General features: G+C 44.5%; 1 protein-coding gene across 6 annotated transcripts in view; it reads left to right on the forward strand.

Moving 5' to 3' along the window:
* LOC119792286 (NACHT, LRR and PYD domains-containing protein 12-like) overlaps nt 1-22,675 on the forward strand; it is a 106,333-nt gene that overhangs the window by 29,663 nt on the left and 53,995 nt on the right. For 4 of the 6 annotated variants that reach the window (XM_038298897.1, XM_038298882.1, XM_038298870.1 and 1 more), the window contains exons 3-4: nt 7,447-7,566; nt 9,257-9,376. In XM_038298897.1, the coding sequence (XP_038154825.1) occupies nt 7,447-7,566; nt 9,257-9,376 (240 nt within the window). Of the gene's footprint in view, nt 1-7,446; nt 7,567-9,256; nt 9,377-13,938; nt 13,958-22,675 lie in introns of those variants that run through there. The other 2 variants (XM_038298889.1, XM_038298907.1) reach the window with 2 other exon arrangements.

Consider the following 22,675-nt stretch of genomic DNA (forward strand, 5'->3'; position numbering starts at 1 on the left):
GAATGGGCCAATGAACCTTGGAGAGAGTTTTCTGGACATAGACTTTAGTGGAATATCTCTGGTGGATAACCATACCTCTTGCCCAAGGGTATAGTCGGTATAGTCAGTTGAGGGCGGAGATGGTTTCGTTCCAGGTTCGGTGACAGCGGCGGATGTGGTGGTGAACGGACCTGACTGATATCTCCCTCTCGTCTGCAGGAGAGAGTGGGGGTTGGTAACCCAGAGACACCTGGAAAGGGGACAGACCGGTTGCAGCAGATTTTTGAGTATTATGAGCATATTCGATCCAAGTCAGAAACTGACTCCAGTCAGTAGGATTATTTGAGGTTAAACAGTGGAGAGTGGACTCGAGTTGCTGGTTCATCCTCTCCGTCTGCCCATTGGTTTGAGGATGATAACCTGAAGTGAGGGAGAACTTGCAATTGAGAGCTGTACAGAAAGATTTCCAGACCTGAGAGATGAACTGGGGACCACGATCAGAGAGAATTTCCTGGGGTATGCCGTGGAACCGGAAGACATGTTTAATTAGTAGCTGGGTGGTCTGGAATGCTGTAGGTATCTTTCTGAGGGGAATCAGATGGCAGGCTTTGGAAAAATGGTCAACAATGGTGAGAATAGTGGACATACCCCGGGATATGGGAAGACCGGTAACAAAATCCACAGCTATGTGGGACCATGGGCAGGTTGGAACAGGTAGAGGACGTAGCAATCCAGAGGGCGGTTGATGGGTGGGTTTGTTTCTGGCGCAGATGGGACAGGCCAGTACGTACTCCTTCACGTCCTTATGAAGGGACGGCTACCAAAAACGATGTGTGATCAGAGCAATAGTTCTACTTACACCAGGATGAGCTGAGAATTTGGATGTGTGCATCCACTGGATGAGGCGGGATCTCACTGAGGAAGGAACATATGTTTTATTTGGAGGACCGTTACCTGGGTCAGGTTCAGAGGCCAGGGCTAGGTTGATGAGATCGGTGATTTCCCAGGAGACGGCTCCAACAGTACACGAAGAGGGAAGAACAGGCTCAGGTGTTTCACGTTTTTGGAACCGGGTCTGTAAGAGATGATTAGGTTGAAACGGGAGAAAAACAGAGACCATCTGGAGTGACGAGGATTGGATCTTTTGGCTGATTGGAGATATTCCAGGTTCTTGTGATCAGTCCAAACTAATACTGGATGCTCGGCACCTTCGAGCCAATGTCTCCATTCCTCCAAAGCGAGTTTAATGGCCAGGAGTTCTCTGTCTCCGACATCATCATTTTGCTCAGCCGGGGAGAGCCTACGTGAAAAAAAGGCACATGGGTGAGTCTTTTGATCAGAATCAGATTGGTGAGAAAGAACTGCTCCAACGCCGGAGTCAGATGCATCCACCTCTAGAATGAGCTGCTTAGAAGGATTAGGCTGGACCAGGATGGGTGCACTGGAAAAAAGAGTCTTAAGTTTCTTAAAGGCTGTGTCCGCCTCAGGTGTCCATTGGAAAGTCTTCTTTACCGAAGTCAGGGCTGTGAGAAGTAGAGCAGTTTGGCTATAATTTCTAATGAATCCTCTATAGAAATTAGCAAACCCCAGGAACCTTTGAAGTTGCTTACGGTTCTCTGGAGTAGGCCAATCCAGAACAGCCTTTATTTTTTCTTCAGATGGCTTCACCTGCCCGCCTTCAACACAAACCCAAGAAATGTAATAGATGGTTGGCGAAATTCACATTTCTCAGCCTTAACGAAGAGCTTGTTTTCGAGCAGCCTCTGAAGAACCAGGCGGACGTGTTTCTTGTGATCTGAGAGGTTCCTGGAATAGATCAGAATGTCATCGATGTAAATGAAAACAAAAACATTTAGAAAATCTCTGAGGAAGTCGTTGACTAGGGCTGGGAAAAAGGCAGGAGCGTTAGTAAGACCAAAAGGCATGACCAAATACTCAAACTGGCCAATGGGGGTCTTAAAGGCTGTCTTCCATTCATCTCCTTCTCTTATCCTAAGGAGATGATAGGCGTTTCTTAAATCAAGCTTGGTGAAGACCGTAGCTCCTTGAACTGGTTCTAAGGCTGATGCCAGTAGTGGAATTGGGTATTTATTTTTGACGGTTATCTGATTCAGTCCCCTGTAGTCAATACAGGGTCGAAGGGAACCGTCTTTCTTTCCCACGAAAAAGAAACCAGCACCGAGAGGAGATGAAGATGGTCTGATTATACCAGCAGCTAGAGACTCATTTATGTATTTCTCCATCATTTCACGTTCAGGCTTGGAGATGTTAAATAATCTACTGCTGGTAAGAGGAGCTCCTGGTAATAAATCTATGGCACAGTCATATGGTCTGTGGGGTGGAAGAGACGTCGCACTGACCTTACTGAAATCTGGTGCCAGATCATGATACTCGGAAGGAACGGAAGAAAGGTCAGGAGAGTCCATCTCCCCCCTACCTCTAGGGGACTGAATAGCAGGAGCTGCAGAACGAAGACATGACTTGTGACAGGAAGTGGACCAAGACTCAATATGGCGTTCAACCCAGTTAATGTGGGGATTGTGACGTTCCAACCACTCAAATCCGAGCACCAGGGAGGAACACACTGAGGGAAAAACAAAAAACGTTAGAGTCTCACGATGGTTTCCAGAGATGAGAAGTTCTAATGGCTGGGTCTGATGAGTGACTTGGTGTAATCTTTTTCCATCAATAGCAGCAACTCTGAGGGGTCTTTCCAAAGGAACAGTTTCAATCCTCAGTTGCTGGACCAGATTCGAATCTATGAGGTTCTTGTCGCACCCAGAATCAATGAAGGCTGATAATGTTAGAGTCTGGTTGGAAACAAACAGGGTTGCAGGTAACAGTTAATGAGGAGATTTATCAGTCTTAAGATGGTCCGTCAGACTCCTCACATCCTCTGACGGACCCTGGCTATTGATTTAGCCGGGCAGGAAGCAATAAAGTGTCCAGGCTCACCACAGTACAGACAAAGATTCCCCTTGAATCTCTGTTGTCTCTCTTCAGGTGACAATCTTGTATACCCAATCTGCATGGGTTCAAACTCCGCTCCTTCTGCAGCTGAGGAGGAAAATTGAGTGATCTGAGCAGAAGCTGGGGGTGACTGATTCTTAATCCTTAGTCTGGAACTGGACTCTGGGGATCTAACAGAAACATGAGTTTGATTAGTTGTGGGAGCGGAAGCAGACATTCCTAGGTTCCTTAGCCTAGAATTGTTTCTAATTCGGAGTCTGTTATCTAATCTTATGGTTAACCGAATAAGATCTTCCAAACTAGTTGGCTCGTCAATTGTGGCTAGTTCATCCTTGATGTTATCGTTAAGAGCCTGGATAAAAGCACTTTTAAGTGCGCATTCGTTCCAACTGGAAGCGGCGGCTTTAACCCGGAAGTCGATGGAGAACTCTGCCACTGTCAGATTACCTTGCTTAAGACTAAGCAAAGCTCGAGAATCAATGGTTTGATCTGAATCCTGGTTAAAAACTTGAGAAAATTCAGTCAAAAATTCAGAAAAGGTGTATGAAAAACTGTTTTCAGATGAAAACCTGGCCTTTGTCCATTCAAGAGCTCGGCCAGAGAGTTGAGAGAGAATAAAAGAAATCTTCTTTTTGTCATTAGGAAAACTAGCAGGTAAATTCTCAAACAGTAAACGACACTGGAACAAGAATCCCTTACATTTAGACTGTATACCTGAAAAATCTTGCAGGTAGACTCGGACAGAGTTCAGGAAATGACGTCATCGTCTCTGACCTTTGAGACGGACGTTGTTCGGAAACAGGAAGCACTGCTGGTGCGGTGTTAGCGGTTCTCACATAGCTAGCGTATCTTTGTAAAGTCTGATTCTCATGTTCAACATAAGCATTCATCTCACGAAGGGTTTGAGCTTGTCCTTGGATTTGGGCATCCTGTTCCTCAAGTCGCCTTCGGAGGGGCTCTGCTGGGTCTTGTGTTTGGCCGCAGTGTTCTGTCATGATGGGCTAAGGACTTGACCCATATGCAGAACACTACTGGAGACTGAGTAAAAGTTTGAACAAAGTTTATTGAGAAACACACACAGAGAATGTAATGACTGGTTCAGGTGCTGGTCCGGGACTGGTTTCAACTCCTTTCTGGAGAGATGAGAGTTTGATTAGCTTTGCAGTTTGATTGTATGATGAGAGAGTTGAATCTTTAAATGTACCTGAAGAGGTTCTGACAGATCCTATGAGAGGGGGAACCGGTTGGGTCCAGAGACAGTTGAAGAGGCAGAGAGTTAAGCAGCAGCAGCGTCTAGCTTCGAGCTGGAGAGTTTTCAGACTTGAGTATGTTTCCAAGCTCTTCCTCTGAGAGCTGATGAAGGAATCCAGATTGAGATCTTCAGGTTTGGCTTACTTTGGCATGCAGGCAGGTTCTCAGATTAACCTCATCCAGAGCTTCAGACGTCGGTGTTTTTTCCTGTGATCAAAGAAGACAGAGGCAGATTAGAAAAGCTTGTTTCTCTTCTACAAGATTTCCTAAATTCTTAGAGGCTCAGGTTCGCTAACCAAACTTGGTCAACACTGCGGCGTCGAAGGAAGGTCTGACTGCTGCTTATGAAGGGTGGTCTTCTGATGAGCTGATGATCCTCAGGTGTGGTGAGGACTCCAGCTCAGGAAGCCCACAGCGCTCTCTGCTGGAGACAGGTGGCAGATCTCCAGATCCCAACATTATTCCCCTTCACAGGTTGATGATTTTGTTGATGGGGTTGCTAGTTCTCTGCGTACTGCCTTAGACAATGCAGCTCCTTTGAAAACTGTTGAAAATAGCAAAGCTTGCTCCTTGGTTTAATGCAGAGCTGCGCACTTTGAAGCAAAATGCTAGGAAACTGGAGAGAAAATATCGCTCCACAGGCCTGCGGGAGTCCTTCCTAGTCTGGAAAAATGGTTTACTGCTGTATAAGAGGACTCTTTGTAAAGCAAGAGCATCATACTTCTCCTCATTAATAGAGGAGAATAAGAATAATCCTAGTTTTCTTTTTAATACAGTTGCCAAACTCACCCAGAGCCATAGCTCTGTTGAACCGTCCATTCCACCTGCTCTTAGCAGCAATGATTTGATGGGATTCTTTATAAATAAGATTGATCTTATTAAAAATAAGATCATAAGCACTCCTCTATCCGCGATTGTATCTGAGGTAGTCATGGAATCTGAACCGGGTTTAGACTGCTTTGATCCAGTTGAACTTTCAGAGGTAGCAAAATTATTGTCTTCATCTAAGCCTTCAACTTGTATGTTAGATCCAGTTCCAACCAGGTTATTTAAGGAGGTATTCCCTTTGATCTCCTCCTCCATTTTAGATGTGATTAATCTATCTCTGTTACAGGGATATGTACCTAAAGCTTTTAAGGTTGCTGGAATTAAACCTCTGCTTAAGAAACCGTCTCTTGACCCAGATGACTTGGTCAATTATAGACCTATATCCAATCTTCCTTTCTTATCTAAAATTCTTGAGAAAGTAGTTGCCAAACAAGTTTGCGATCACTTCCACCATAATGAACTTTTTGAAGAGTTTCAGTCTGGCTTTAGAGCTCATCATAGCACTGAAACAGCTCTGGTGAAAGTCACTAATGATATTCTCATGGCCTCAGATAATGGACTTGTATCTGTGCTCGTCCTGTTGGATCTTAGTGCTGCATTTGATACAGTTGATCATAATATTCTTTTAGAAAGACTTGAATATTTTGTTGGAATTAAAGGAACAGCACTAGACTGGTTTAAATCTTATCTATCTGATCGAATTCAGTTTGTTCATGTTAATGATAGATCTTCAACACGCTCAAAGGTTACCTGTGGAGTACCACAGGGATCAGTGCTAGGACCAATTCTCTTTACTTTATACATGCTCCCAATTGGTAGAATTATTAGACAGCATGGGATTAATTTCCACTGTTATGCTGATGATACCCAGCTATATCTGTCTATAATCCAGATGAAGCTAACCCATTACATAGATTACAGGCATGTCTGAAGACAGAAAAACCTGGATGACTCTTAACTTTCTGCTTCTGAATGCAGACAAAACAGAAGTTATAGTCTTTGGACCAGAGTCCAAAATGCTGCAGCCAGAGATCTGATGAAAATGAAAAAGAGAGATCATATCTCTCCTATCCTGGCTTCTCTTCATTCCTTCCTGTTAAATCAAGAATAGAATTTAAAATCCTCCTTCTCACATATAAAGCCTTAAATGGCCAAGCTCCATCTGATATCAGAGATCTGATTGTTCCTTATGTTCCTAACAGAGCACTTCGCTCTCAATCTGCAGGTTTACTAGTGGTTCCTAGAATTTCTAAAAGTAGAATGGGAGGCAGATCTTTTAGTTCTCAGGCTCCTCTCCTGTGGAACCAACTACCAGTTTTAGTCCGTGAGGCAGACACCCTGTCTACTTTTAAGGCTAGGCTTAAAACTTTCCTTTTTGATAAAGCTTCTAGTTAGAGTGGCTCAGGTTATCCTGAGCTATCTCTATAGTTCTGCTGCTATAGGCTTAGACTGCTGGAGGACATAGGGACCCCTTTTTCATCATTCTGCTTCATTCTATCTCTATTCTCCCACTCTGCAGAATCTGTTAGTTCAATCTCTAACGTTCTGCTCTCTCTGCTTTTTCTCATAGTAGCTTCATCTGGTCTGTTCCTGTTTGGCTGTGACTCCATCCTGGAGAGAAATATCAGCTGTGCTGCTGCCATCAACACCTTTGTTTCTAGATGTTGGAGCTTGGCCTGTTTTCCAGTGTAGTCCTGTTTCTCTGACTGTGACTAACTGGATTTGCTCTCTTCATCCTCTGACATGGGAGCTGGCTCGGAGCTCGTCTGCCTGGCTGTGTGTTTCCTGGATGGGGCCGCCTTTTACAGCTTCTTTTTCTATGTCTGCTTCTGTCTCCTTGAACCCCAGTGGGCCTCAGCAGATGGCCGCTCACACTGAGCCTGGTTCTGCTGGAGGTTTCTTCCTGTTAAAAGGGAGTTTTTCCTCTCCACTGTTGCTACAAGCATGCTTAGTGTGAGGGATTGCTGAAGAGTCAATGAGTCGATGCAATCAGTTGGTTTTCCTTAGATAGAAAACTTTGTATCAATTTGACTGTATGATCTGGTTGAACTGTAAAGTGCCTTGAGATGACATGTGTTGTGAATTTGGCGCTATATAAATAAACTGAACTGAATTGAACTGAAATAAAACCAGAAAAGACAAAATGGGAATGAAACCAATAAAACTAGAAAACACAGAAAACATGAATCAAGGTGAAACTGAAAACTCAAAAAGAAAACTTAAACAGAACCAAAAAATGCCGAATCATGACATTCAGATCATGTTCCGTTTGCTCCAACAGATCAGCCTGAGTGTTTTATTGTGGATCTTTAACCTTCTGCTTATCTGCATAGGTTCAGAGCTTCTTCAGTGGTTTTTCATTACATTTTCTCCCTGATTGATTGATGTAGTTCTAACAACACTGTGCTTGTATTTCAGAGGTCAGAACCGCAGACAGAGAGCAGAATCTCCAGGATCTAGCTGTCCGTCTTTGAGGAGCGATGGGTCCAAAGGACAACCTGTAAACTTCAGTAAAGAACCTGGACCCTCTGTGACAAGGTAAGAAACCAGCATCTGACAAATATATATTATTTAATAGATATTATATATGGTATTATTTGTTGATTATCATCATCTAAAAATACTTAATTGTTATTTTAACTGAAAAGGGCTTCATCCTGTATCATGACTACAGAGGAAAAACTTTGAAAATATGGATTCATCATCAAATAATACAAAATACACAAAGCGTTGATCCATATAGTGTTCACTTTGTCCTGTTTGAGCCTGTAAAGAGGTTATGCACCAGGTGCACTCAGCACATATAAACACCATTGTGCACTTCTGGAAGCCTATATCACCTATTTAGAAACTTTAACAATGGTGAATGTGGTGCAAATTCAATTCAGTTTAATTATTTTGCACCAACTCACAACACACATCATTTCAGGTCACTTTACAGAGACAATTCAACTAGATCATCCAGACAGATTGATTCAAAGTTCTTTATCTAAGGAAAAGCAGCTGATTGTGCTGTGATATTTTACCTGTAGATTATAAATATATGATTAACTAGAACTGGAGTTGTAGTTATTTATTCAAATTTTTCGTAAAACCAATTTAATGACTCAGACTTAGACAGACTTTATTGTCATTTTGTACACACAGAGCGTATGCAAAAAGAAATGTCGTTCAGTACAGCTTTCAAGACATTTTCTCTTTTAAAAATGCATCAGTGATAAATGTAAACATAGGACTGTATATGATTTACAGTTTCCAACATTCAGTGTTTTTTTATAAGCCCCATTTTACACAACATAAAGCAGTCTGATGGTGGTGGGAAAGAAGCTGCTGCAGAACCTGCTGGTCCTGCATTGAATGCTGGGAAGCCTCTTCCCAGAGGGCAGCAGGGAGAACAGTCCATGGTGGGGGGGTGGGGGGTCGTTGACGATGTCACGGGACACGCAGCGCTGGGATGAAATGTCTTTAATGGAGGGAAGAGGAGCCCCCATGATCCTCTCTGCTGTTCTCACCTTCTTCCAGTCTGAGGCGCTGCAGCCTCCACACCACACAGTGAGACAGCTGCTCAGAACGCTCTCTATGGGGCTTCTGGAGAAGGTGGGGAGGAAGGGGGGGGCAGGTGGGCTCTCCTCATCCTCCGCAGGAAGTCCAAGCGCTTCTGGGCCCTTTGGACCAGTGAGGTGGTGTTTCCAGTCCAGGTGAGGGTGTCTGTGATGAATGACCACCTCTACAGCTGAGCTGTTGATGAGCAGTGGAGCGTGGTCAGGCCGCTTCTTCCTGAAGTCCACCATGATCTCCTTGGTCTTCTCCACCTTCAGGATCAGGCTGTTATCTCTGCTCCACCAGCTGCTCCACCTCCTCTCTGTAGTCCAGGTCGTTGTCGTCTCTGATGAGGCCCACCACCGTGGTGTCGTCTGCAAACTTCACCATGTGATCGGTGGTGAACCTGGGGACGCAGTCATGCCATCAGGGTGAACAGCAGGGGGCTCAGGATGCAGCCCTGAGGGGAGCCTGTGCTTACACTGATGACATCAGAGGTGTTCTGTCCGACCCGGCCTGAGTAATGTCTGTGAGGTAGTCTAGAAGCCAATAGTGTTTCACTGTGGATCTATAGCTTTCTGATTCTCTGCAGATGTTTGTGTTCAGAGCTTCTTCAGGGTTTTTTTTTTTCAATATTTTCTCCCTGTTTGATTGATGTAGTTTTAACAACACTTTACTTGTATTTTAGAGGTCAGAACCGCAGACAGAGAGCAGAATCTCCAGGATCCAGCTGTCCATCTTTGAGGAGCGATGGGTCCAAAGGACAACCTGTAAACTTCCGAAAAGAACCTCAAAACTCTTCAACAAAGTAAGAAAAAGGGTATTCAATTTTTCAAACCAGTTAAATAAAGAAGATCACTGGCTATTCACGCAGTCAGCATTTATAATATTTGCAGAGATGAGAGGCAAGACAGATTCTAACATTACAGCCTGTTAAATATGGAAGTTTGGTCCCCCTGAAGGCGGCTGCGCCTCGGAACTTCCCTTTCGGTTCTTTTCCTAAATGCCTAAGTGACCCTCCTGTAGCTTGTTCAGAAATCAAGTCTCAGTGACTTTGGTATTACTAATCTACACCCAAGTAATAACAGAGCATTTTGAACAGTAAGCTCACCTGCAAAAGGTAAGTAGGTTGAAAAGTCTTTTCAATGTCAAATTTGTTTGGCCAACCACTTATACAAAACTGCTTCAGTTGTTGCAGAACTCCGTCCTGGTGCATTTGTATTTCTTTGAGTCTCTTCTCAGTAGCTGGGATGCTTGCGACTATGGCGTCTGCGTGGAGGTCAATCTCCTCCTCGTGAAGATGATCCCAAGAATATGCAACTGGTGCTCTTGATAGAACATCCGCAGTGGCTATTTCCTTGCCTGCTTCATGTGAGATTTTGAATGAAAATCCCTCGAGTCTCATTCTCAAACGCTGAATACGTGGAGGGAGTTCATCCAGAGATCTTGAGCCGAAAAGTGGAACAAGTGGTTTGTGATCGGTTTGAATGTGAAATTCTTTCCCAATCAAAATCTCTGCAAATCTTTTACAAGCCCACATAGTGGCCAGTGCTTCTTTCTCGATCTGCGCATATCGTTGTTCTGTGGTGGTCAGTGCTCGAGATGCATACGCTACTGGCTTCCAGTCTGCATTGCCTTTTTTCTGCAGTAGAACGGCTCAAAGACCATATGAAGATGAATCAGCAGAGACCAGCATGTCTGCTGAAGGATCATACAGCTCAAGTCATGGGGGTGTTGTCAAATCTTCTTTAATGCTCTCAAAAGCTAGCATTTCCTATTGCCCCCAATCCCACATATTACTCTTTTTCAAAAGTTCTCTGAGTGGCCTTGTCTTTTCCGCTAAATGAGGCAAAAACTTTCCCAGGTGGTTTGCCATGCCTAGAAAGCATCTCACCTCTGAAATGCCACTTGGTTCGTTCATGGCTCTCACTTCTGTCACTTTCTCTGGGTCCGGACTGACCCCGTTGGCCTCAATAACTTGACCAAGGAACTTGACTTTTGACTTGGAAAACTCATATTTATTGTTGAGTGTCACATCTGCATTCCTCAAATGGTCAAGAACTCTTCTTAGCTGCTCGTCATGCTCATCCTGGTTTTATCCCCATATAAGAACATCATCCATTTGACAAACAACTCCCTCCAAGCCCTCCAGAATTTGCTGCATGCGTTTTTGGAAATGTGCTGGTGCTGAAGTGAGTCCAAAACAAAGACGATTGTAGCAATAGCAACCAAAGGGAGTGATAAAAGTCATGAGCAAGGAGGATTCCTTACCAAGAGGAATTTGCCAGAACCAGCATTGGCATCTAGCTTTGAAAATACATTGACACTGGAGAGCTGTCCTAATGTGTTTTCAACTGAAGGAAGCTGATGTCTCTCTCTTAACACTGATTTGTGCACACCATTCTGTAGGTTGCTCCCCCTTGGAGATGACTTCTTGTTGCTCCATTCTATTCAGCTCGTCTTTTACTTTTGGCTGTAGAGGGAGAGAGATACGCTGGGGTGTTGAAACTGAAAATGGTTGTGCTCCACGTTTGAGAACAGTGTTGTATTCTCCTTTCTTTTAGCCTAGTCCTGAAAAGAACTCTGGAAACTCCTTTTTAATCATCTCTTTAGAGTCCAAAGTAGTTACATCAAGCCTTGCAACTATTTGAAGTGCTGTGGCTGCTTGCCTACTCAGGAAAGGTGTACTTAGTCCTTCAACCACATAAATGTCTTCTGTTACGTGTTTGTCTTTTCTTTGCAAAGTAGATTTGAATTTTCGTTTAACCTTTAGTTGTGATCTACCTGGCCCCACGAGCACTTTTTTAGTTTTCTGAAGTTCACTGTACAGTCCCTTCTCATACATATGTGTTGGGACTGCAGTCACATCAGCACTTCAGCACTCAATTTTAAACACTGCACTGTTATTGTTAATTTTTAACTCTGTCATCCATGGACTGTCTGCAGAATCACTTGACAATGTTCCTAAAAATACAATCTCCTCTCAAGATGCATCCTCTGAGTCTGCTGCCACATGTACTTCATGCACTTTCTTTGATTTGCACACCCTTGCAAAATGTCCTTTCTTTTTGCAGTTATTGCATATGACTTCTCTTGCTGGACATTGGAGAAATGCATGACCTTTTGCGTCTCCGCATCTTGTGCAGGGTCAGGCTTTTTTCAACGTCTGATTCGGCTGCCATTTGTTTTGTTTGACCCCCCTTGTGGACTTGAGTGCCCACTGTCGAGCTGCGTATTCACTTCTGCCTATAAGTTCGTCTTTAATAGCTCTTGCTGCTACTTAACGAGTTCACTCTGTTTAACTTTTGCAATTGCTTTCACAAGAGTTAATTCTGGATCCATTTGTAATTGTTCTGTCAAACGCAAATCTCTGAGTCCGACCACAAGGACAAGGGCCATATCTCTCCCATAACTCGCCCACCTCTTGATTGAACTTTGCTCTTTCAAAAATAATATTTCTTCGAGCTACAAAGTGAGCCTCTATGTTTGACTGTCTTGTACTCACTAGCTTGTTCTGGACTGAGATATAGGGAAACTAAAATATCCTCTACTTTCTCCCCCATACACTAAATTAGTGCATTTACTTGGTTTTCGTCGGCTTGTATATCCAAACCTGACACCACCCAAAATCTTTAAAAGCATTTTATCCACTTCGTCCAATCTTCTGCCTTGAATGAGAACTGCTCTGTCAGTTTTACTTGATATTGTGCCATTTTTTTTTATACCCTCTGGAATTTACGCTCGTCTTTTCGGCCCTTCTTCTTGAACAGCACTTTTAAGCACATTCTGACACCATGTTCGGTTATGTTTTTGTGGGTTCGAGGCACAGCCGTGTTCAAGACGGGACGGAACAATTCTTTATTTTTCCCCCTGGGAACATATCAACACATTGGTTCCTACCATGATAGTACTACAGATCCCATGACCTTCCTTCACCCCATCACTGCCAGTGGCCTGCTTTCATCCGAAGCAGTTGGCATCCAGTCACCTCCTTAATGTCTCCATCTCAGCAGAGTTTAGGTGTAAAATTAGTCTCTGTGCCCCATGTAGTGTAATCGTTCCTGTGACTCAAGAAAAAAAGTGTCCAATGTATCTCCAAACAAAATTCCATTGTTCATTTTGAAACATTTCCATCCGTAGTGTAATCAGCGCTATTTAAACAAAATTAACGTGTGTCACGTCTTTTTTTTCCCTAAAGCCTAAGATGTTAGTAAATAAACAGAAAAAGACAAACATACAGACACAAACAACGACAAACATGTAAGACAACAAAAATCCCCGTGGTGTCTCTGATTTCTCCAAAAAGCTGTAGGTTCATCATGTCATTCATTTAATGCCTCGGCCAGCATGACTGCTGTTAATGGGTGCGCAATTCCACCCCAACAAAAGTCCATGAGCTTCAAACCACCACATCAATCTGTACCTCATTAGGTCATATCAGAACCACAGAGGAATTAAAACAAACTCAGAGCTCACTAGAATGGCCTTCGGCCAGGAACAAAACATGTGGCTTACAATCTCTAAACACTGTATCTGGCATGCTGTGTTCTTACAGCATCTTTCTGATGTCCTAATCAATGATTCGGATCCAGTCCAGTTATTAACTGAGTCAGTCCAGTCAGTCAGAACCTATTCAAATCCTCTTATCAAAAGGTTTCAACCATCTAAATCCCTCTGTCTCTCTCTCTGCTTTCAGCCAACTTGTTTATTTCATTTGCCAGAACTTCTGCACCTGCTGGGAAAATGAGGGTTAATGCACATCTTAAACAAAACACAATGAAGGATGAGACTTTGCCAGCCTGTCCAGGAAGAAACAATGTTAACATTTAAGGATTGTTACCAACACAGCCTGAAAAAAAAAAAAAAAAAAAAAAAACGATTTAAGCAAAACAATCTCCTCATTCTCAAAGCTGGGCCTCCGAATTATCATGCCTGCTCACTGACAACCTCACTGTCACTATCTACAAGCAGGGCAAAAGTAAATGACCCGTCAGGTTTGTTACCAAGAAAAAACAATCAAACAGTTAATTAATTAATCAATAGTTAATCACTTCATTCACAAAAATGTGTAAATTTAGTAGAATTTAACAAGTCATGCAAGAAAAGTAGGCAACAGATGAACAGGGAAAAGATAAGTGTTAGTAATGGTTAGAGATGCAAATTAATCAGTTTGTGCCTAGGCAGTTTCCAAACGGCATTATATACACTGATAAAAATAGAAATGGATAAAAAGAGGAGGCTGAAAACCTAGGGTCATTTCACATCAGAATTGTTTTTAACCCTCCAGCCCTATTTATAAAAGTTTGACTCAGCTAATCTGCTGAGCTCCTAAGGGTATATTGGGTATCTTCTAAGAAGAAGAAGAAGTACCTGGACCCTCTGCGACAAGGTAAGATACCAGCATCTGTCAAATCAATATGATTTAATAGATATTATATACAGTATTGTTTAACTATTATCATCATCTAAATCAGACATGCCCAAAGTCCTGTTCCCGGGCCAAATCTGGCCTGTGTCCAAATTTCCACTGGCCTGACGCATCCTGTCTTAACAGCAATAATATGTGATACATACATACATATATATATATATATATATATATATATATATATATATATATATATATATATATATATATATATATATATATATATATATTAGGGGTGGAGCGGTTCACAAAATCCACGGTTCGGTTTGCTTCACGGTTTCGTGGTTACAGTTTTCGGTTCGGTATATGTTGTTAGGTTATGTCTTGTATAGTACAACATGTGTTGCATAATGCTCGCACACTGTTGCACTTTTATCCACAAACTTTCTTTCCGCCGTCATCGTAGGTCACTCTAAATGCAAAGTGGTCCCATACAGCAGACCTATAAAGTGCTGCTGGCGCGTCTTCCAACTCCTGTTCTTTCCCAATCGCCATACCCACACAATTCTCCACAACCACAGATTTTTTTCTGCTACACCTGGCAACGCTGTTTCACTTCTTCTTCTTGTTTACTACTGGTGGTTGGCTTTGGTCGCTTTAAGGCAAGTTAAGACAAATTTATTTGTATAGCACTTTTCACCATTGGTATGTAATGGGGGAGCGGGTAGATAAGGTTGTCCCTCATTGTACACGTGACGTACTGGGAGAGCATGGGGAGGGTGTAACAAAGGAGGCTCGATTGAAGTCTCCGGTTATGAGCAGAAGAGCGCAGGGGTGCTGTGTCTGCAGCCTGGTCACTGTGCCATGGATCCACTTGCATGCTACACTGGTGTCCGCAGAGGGAGGAATGTACACACAGTAGCCACATTTTGGTAAACAACATGACACTTGTACATTTTATTGGCCATAGAATGAACTTGGCAAAGAAAATGCTAGTTAAACGGAGCCGGGGTGGTGTTAGCATTAGCCTAGCTTGCAGCCCACTCTTACCCCACCTTGGTTAATGTTATTGTCGCCACCTGCATGCACCTGCGCTTGACCGAGAGGGTGGGGCAGCCTCCACTGTTCTGGAGATGTCTTGGAGATCGGCATGGACTTCCTGATTATAATAGTACAGCCTTGTAGTAAAAAATGCATCGACTAGATTCTCAGCATCACCCCTCAACCAGTGGGGGTGGCCAGTTGGTTGCAATGCCCTAACCACCCTACTGGCCGCCCCACTCACCAGGGTAAATTCTGGTAGCATTAGTTTGCATTTCATCCCATTATGCACAGCTAGAAATGTAACATTAAATATCACACAATGAACCAAGATATGAGTAGGTGTTTACTTATTTCTTTATGGTTTCTACTGGCAGGTTTACCACAATAGTATATTCAAACCCTGAAATAATGGCCTTTAGTTTCAGTGGCCACTCCAAGATTTTTAGTGGCCCCATCTGACCACCCCTATGAAACATTTCTGCAGGTGCCACTGCCCACAACAGGATATTTCTAATCTGTCATATGTGATTTATACTTAGATTTAAACAAAATGTATTATCATTTGGTATATACTCTGTGTAAACGAAATGTATGAATTTAATGCATATAGCTTTGCAACGGTTAATAAGTATCTCACATTAGTGAGATGATCATTTCCATTTATAAAGTGCAGCAGTGCTCATAAGAATAACCGGGCAGAAATCCAGGCAGCATTTGCAAAATGTCCTCGACACAATAAGACGATCAGTCATAGTTAGAGAGTCCATCATTGGTTCCGAGAAACGTGACCTGCTGAGATGGAACCAGGTTGCTCTTCTGCCAGCTCATATGAAGAAACAATAGATCTATATGATTGAGCAAGGTGGGCTTTAGTTTCTGTGGGTGTACAGATGAGCCAATCATCCAAGTAAGGTAGGATCTTCAACCCCTTGGCCTGCAGAGGACACAAGGCTGCGGCCATGTCCCGCATAAACACATATGGGAACAGAGAGAGGCAGAATGGAGAAACTCTGAACTGAAAATGCTTGCCCTGAAGTGCAAGCAGAGAAACTGCCAATGCTGTGGTACAATCGGGATATAAAAATATGTGCCCCTCAAGTCGACCAAGGTGAATCAGTTACCTGAGGAGATTGTCTAAAGCACATTCTTGATGTTCAACATGTGGAAGGGGATGTTTTCAAGAGGAAATTCAGACCACTTAGGTCCAAAATTGGATGGAGTCAACCAGTCTTTTTTGGGACTAAAAAATATTTCGAGTAAAAGCCCCCTGGATACCGCAGGGGTTGACGGACAATATAGCACCCTTGGACAGCAAGGTGTCTATCTTTTGGCTCAGAGCCTGTGCCTTTATCTAGTCATGAATCGCTGTCATCCTGACTCGAACAGGAACAGGAGGGCGGCGGCGGAACTATAGTGCGAAACCCTCGGTAAGTGTACACACCACCCGTGGATCGTCCGGACGCCACAATGGCACCACAATGAGGGAAGCTAAGGCAGGTACAACAGAAGACATATGGCCCAAGCTAAACTTGAACGCATCTTGCATGGCTGCCAGAGGTCGGCCCTGATGTCAGATGTCAGCCGTGAAAAGGCCTTAGTGTCTGCCCAACAGGCATTAACCTCCCTCGAGTATTCGGCAGACAGGGAAACCATAAAGGAAGACCTAGCAGTAGAATGTCAAAAGAAGGCATTGGAAGCTGCAGGTTTGTCCTGTGGAGCACCCAGCTGAAACTGGGAAACAGCAGTTCTCAGAGGGCCCGCTATCGAACATTCCTCCTCCGACTGAGAGCCGGAAGAGATACTGTCATGATTGGTTACAGAGTAAACCCAATATGCAGAACACACACGGAGGCTGATGAAAAGTTTAACAAGGTTTATTGAATACACCAGCACGGAATATTGCACTGGAACTGGTTCGGGCCTGGGGGGCAGGTTCACTGGAGTCTGCAGGGATGACAGTTCAGTTAGCACAGGGACTGATGAGTTATGAGTCTTAGAGTTTGCTGAGGAATACCTTGAAGGAGTCCGGTTTTCACTTTGAGAGAGGAAACTGTTGGGTTCAGAGACTGTTTGTTCAGCAGAGTCCAATAACTGCCTCAGTGTCTTACTTCTGACTTTGAGAGCAGGCCTTGATTTGGGTTTCCAGCTCTTAGCCAAGAGCTGCAGGGGAATCCAGAGAAGAGTCTTCAGGTTTGGCTCAGAGGGCAGGCTCGGCAGGTTAAGCTCATCCAGAGCTTCAAGGAGAGACAGGATTCCTGTGAGGCAAAAACAAGGAAGAGTTAGAATCTTATCTCAACTGAAGATAGCAAAGATTCTCAGGTTTACTAGGCTCAGGTTGCTAACCAAACTAGATCAACACTGCGGCGTTGAGGCAAGGTCTGAAGGCAGGTTATATAGTGGTGGGTCCTCTGATGATGAGATGCGCCACAGGTGTGTTGGAGGCTCAGCTCAGGAGGACCCACGACACACTCTGCTGGAGAAAGGTGGTACAGCTCCAGATCCCAACAGTACCCCCCTCTCAACGACCGCCTCTTGGTGGTCCAGAAGATGTCGACGGGAGGGAGCGCTCGTAATACTTTATCAGAGACGGATCGAGGATGTAGGAACCAGGAACCCATTGGCGATCCTCCGGACCGTAGCCCTCCCAATCAACGAGGTACTGCCATCCGCGACCTTGATCCGCTGGATCCATGATCCGGCGGACGGTGAAGGCAGGATGTCCATCGACGTCCAGGGTGGGTGGAGGGGAGTCGGATGGAGGGCACAAAGGGCTAGAAACAACTGGTTTTATCTGGGAGACATGGAACGTGGGATGGATGCGAGACTCGAAGGAAGGTGCAGGCGTACGGCAGAAGGGTTTATAACCTGGGCAATCTTGTAAGGGCCAATGAATCTTGGAGACAACTTACGAGACATTCCCTTGAGGGGGATGTCCCGAGTGGAAAGCCATACCTCCTGACCAATGACGTACTCTGGGGCAGGGCGTCTTTTGGAGTCCGCAAAGCGCTTGGTAGTCACAGAGGAGCGGTTGAGAGTAGAGATGGTGTCCCTCCAGATTCGTTGACAACGACAGATGTGGTGATTGACAGATTGAACCGAAATCTCGCTCTCGTCTGCTGGAAAAAGTGGAGGTTGATATCCGAGACTAACCTGAAATGGAGATTGACCGGTAGAAGCAGACTTGAGGGAGTTGTGGGCATATTCGATCCATGTGAGGTATTGGCTCCAGTCGGTGGGGTTGTTGGAGGTCAGACAGCGGAGAGTCGATTCGAGCTGTTGGTTCATTCTCTCTGTCTGACCGTTGGACTGTGGATGATAACCAGAAGTAAGTGATGACTAACAATTCAGGGCTGCGCAGAAAGCCTTCCAGACTTGGGAGATAAACTGTGGTCTGTGGTCAGAGAGAATTTCCTGGGGTATTCCATGTAGCCGGAAAACATGCTTCACTAAGAGCTGTGCAGTCTGAAAGGCCGTGGGAAGTTTCCTGAGAGGAATCAGATGACATGACTTGGAAAAACGGTCGATGATGGTAAAAATAGTGGACAGACCTCTGGAGATTGGGAGACCAGTGACAAAATCGATGGCGATGTGAGACCAGGGACGAGTTGGAACAGGAAGAGGATGCAACAGGCCAGAATGTGGTTGATGTGAGGTCTTGTTTCAGGCACATATGGAGCAGGCCAAAACGTATTCCTTCACATCCTTGTGTAACGTAGGCCACCAGAAACGTCTGGAAATCAAGGCGATTGTTCGGCTCACCCCCGGGTGAGCGGAGAACTTGGCTGTGTGCATCCATTGAATCAAGCGAGATCTGATAGATGAGGGAACATAGGTTCTGTTAGGAGGACCGTTACCTGGGTCAGGTTCAGAAGCCAAGGCAGAGTTTATGAGATCGGAGATCTCCCAGGAAACCACTCCAACAGTACAGGAAGCAGGAAGAACGGGTTCCGGCGTCTCGGATTGATCAACAGAGTATAGACGAGAGAGAGAATCGGGTTTGATGTTCTTGGATCCGGGTCTGTAAGATATAATGAGGTTAAAACGGGACAAAAACAGAGACCACCTTGACTGACGAGGGTTAGCTTGTTTGGCGGACTGGATGTATGATAGGTTTTTGTGATCCGTCCAAACTAAGACTGGGTGTTCAGCTCCCTTGAGCCAGTGTCTCCACTCCTCCAAAGCGAGTTTGATGGCCAGGAGTTCTCGGTCTCCAACGTCGTAGTTTTGCTCTGCCGGGGAGAGTCTATGGGAGTAAAATGCACAGGGGTGAATTCTTTGATCAGAATCGAGTTGTTGGGATAACACGGCACCAACACCAGAGTCATAGGCGTCCACCTCGAGGATGAATTGCTTGGCAGGATCAGGCTGGATTAACACGGGAGCTCTGGAAAATAAAGTCTTAAGTTTATCAAAGGCAACTTGAGCTTCGGGGGTCCACTGGAAAGTCTTTTTGACTGAAGTTAGAGTTGTGAGAGGTAGAGCTGTCTGACTATAATTCCTGATAAATCAACGGTAGAAATTGGCAAAACCCAGGAATCTCTGCAGCTGTTTACGGTTCTCAGGTATCGGCTATTCCAAAACAGCTTTTATCTTTTCTTCAGATGGCTTAACCTGCCCGCCCTCGAGCACAAACCCTAAAAAGGTGACTGAAGGTTGATGAAACTCGCATTTTTCAGCCTTTACAAAAAGTTTGTTCTCCAATAATCTTTGCAGGACCAGGCGGACATGTCCTTTATGCTCGGAAAGGTTCTTAGAATAGATCAGAATGTCGTCAATGTACACAAACACGAAGATATTCAAGAAGTCTCTGAGGACATCATTGACGAGGGCTTGGAAACATGCAGGGGCGTTAGTGAGACCAAAAGGCATGACCAGATATTCGAACTGGCCCAAAGGAGTTTTAAAGGCTGTCTTCCACTCGTCACCCTCTCTAATCCTGAGAAGGTGATATGTGTTTCTTAAGTCGAGCTTAGTAAAGACAGTAGTCCCTTGTACTGGTTCGAAGGCTGATGCTAGTAACGGAAGTGGGCATTTATTTTTAACAGTTATTTGGTTAAGGCCTCTGTAGTCGATACAAGGTCTTAGAGAACCATCCTTTTTGCCCACAAAAAAGAAACCAGCACCCAACGGAGAAGAAGATGGACGGATTATTCCAGCAGCTAGGGACTCATTTATATATTTTTCCATAGTTTCTCGTTCCGGTTTCAGCTCCTGGTAATAGCTCGATCGCACAGTCATATGGTCTGTGAGGTGGAAGGGATGTAGCACTGACCTTACTGAAGACGGGAGCCAGATCATGGTACTCGGACGGGACAGAAGTAAGATCAGGAGAGTCCATCTCCCCCCCGCCTCTAGGAGACCTTACAGCGGGAGCTGCAGAACGAAGGCATGTTTCGTGATATGAGGTCAACCACGACTCAATGTGGCGTTCAGCCCAGTTTATATGGGGATTATGTCGTTCCAGCCACTCAAAACCAAGCACCAAGGGAGAACATGCAGAAGGAAGAACAAAAAATGTCAGAGTTTCACGATGATTACCTGAGATCATAAGCTCCAGAGGTTGCGTTTGATGGGTAACCTGATGAAGTCTCTTCCCATCAATAGCTGAGTGGCTTGGTTAAAGGGACAGTTTCAATCTGTAGCTGCAGAACCAGGTTAGAGTCTATCAGATTTCGCTCACAGCCAGAGTCAATAAAAGCTGACAATGTGAGATTCTGGTCAGAGAAAAACAGGGTGGCTGAAAGCATCAACTGAGGAGATTTTTCAGTTTTCAAATGGCCCGTCAGACTCCTCAGATCCTCTGACGGGCCCCGGCTTTTGACTTAGCTGGGCATGAGGCAATAAAATGGCCAGTCTCACGACAGTAGATGCACAATTTGCCCCTGAAACGTCTTAGTCTTTCCTCAGGGGTTAGCCTTGTGTGTCCAACCTGCATAGGTTCGGCTTTGGTCTCAACCGAGTGAGATACCTGGACAGGCGTAGAGAGAGACTGGGTCTTTGGCCTTGGCTTGGACACGGGTTCTGTGGATCCAGAAAAAACAGAAGCATTATTGAATGCAGGGGCTGACACAGAAAAACCATGACTTTTTTGTCTAGAACTGTTTCTAGCACGAAGTCTGTTGTCCAACCTAATTGTTAGGCGGATTAAATCCTCCAGACTAGCTGGTTCATCGAGAGTTGCAAGTTCATCTTTGATATTGTCATTCAAAGCCTGGAAATATGCACTTTTGAGAGCACATTGGTTCCATCCGGAAGCTGCGGCTTTGACCCGGAAGTTAATGGAGAAATCCGCTACAGAGGAATTTCCCTGTCTTAGATTCAGCAAAGCTCGAGAGTCAACTGTTTGATCAGAATCCTGATTAAACACCTGGGAAAATTCAGAAACAAATTCAGAGAACGTACAACTGAAGCTGTCCTCGGAGGCAAACCTTGCCTCCGCCCACTCCAGGGCTCGTCCGGTTAGTTGGGACAAAATAAAAGTTATTTTCTTCTTTTCAGTTGGAAAACTGCCAGGAGAATTCTCAAAAATCAGACGACATTGGAACAAAAAACCTTTACAGTCTTTCAGATTACCTGAAAACTTTTCAGGAAGACTAGGGCGGAACTCAGGAGATGACGTAACTGCCGGTGACCTCGGAGGCGGAAGTGGATCCGGAAACGGACGTGCTGCTGATGCAGTGTTAGCGCTACCCATGTAGCCAGCATACGTTTGAAGCATTTGGTTATGAAACTCAATCTGGGTATGTAACTCACGGAGGGTTTGAGCGTTTCCTTGGATCTGAGGGTCTTGCTCTTCAAGCCTCCGACGGAGGTGGCCTGCTGGGCTTAGTGTTTGGCCGCAGTGTTCTGTCATGATTGGTCACTGAGTAAGCCCAATATGCAGAACACAAACGGAAGCTGATGAAAAGTTTAACAAGGTTTATTGTTACACAAGCACATGAATATTTCAACTGGAACTGGTTCAGGCCTGGGGGCAGGTTCACTGGAGTCTGCAGAGATGATAGTTCAGTTAGCGCAGGGACAGATGAGTTATGAGACTTTGAGTTAGCTGAAGAATACCATGAAGGAGGCCAGGCTGTTAAAATCCAGTTATTCCCACCAATTTAGTGACTTAGGCTAGGCTAGGGAATCTGACGGGCTTTAATTGAGGAAGTTAACTTTCACAGTTATCGATGAGGGCATCCCCCCATGATTCGACCGTAAAGACACTGCAACACTTGATCCTCAAATGGGGAATTTTGCAGGGCAGCATGCAGGAAGAGGCTCTGTTTTCTCACTCAACTCAGCAGGTCGGCACAATAATCACTGCAGTCCGTGGCTTTTGACGGCAGGAAAGTGGAAAGCTATTTTCAATAGCTTCCAGAAAAAATCCCACTTGGAAATTGTCTCTCCTTACAGCTCCAAGGCCCAGGGAAAGAGAAATAGCTTTTGTCCGCCTCTGGCTTTTAAACATGAATGACACTGGGGGTCGATCCTGATGCATCACAGCATTCCTCCTTCTGATTAGTCTGAGTGTTGTAATGTTTGAAAAACCATGCCTGCATCAGAGATCCCTGTAATCTTTTTCCTGGGAGCTGGAAACTTCTGGAACAAAGTGGTCCTTTGTTCAGCTCAACAATGGGGGGGTTTGGTAATTTACGGAAAGGGGCACGTTTCAGCCACTGCTTTCTTCTTTTCAGCAATGTTGTACCACAG

The sequence above is a fragment of the Cyprinodon tularosa genome, unplaced genomic scaffold, assembly GCF_016077235.1.
Source record: "Cyprinodon tularosa strain WSP-4 unplaced genomic scaffold, ASM1607723v1 ctg1114, whole genome shotgun sequence".
NCBI classification, from domain to species: domain Eukaryota; kingdom Metazoa; phylum Chordata; class Actinopteri; order Cyprinodontiformes; family Cyprinodontidae; genus Cyprinodon; species Cyprinodon tularosa.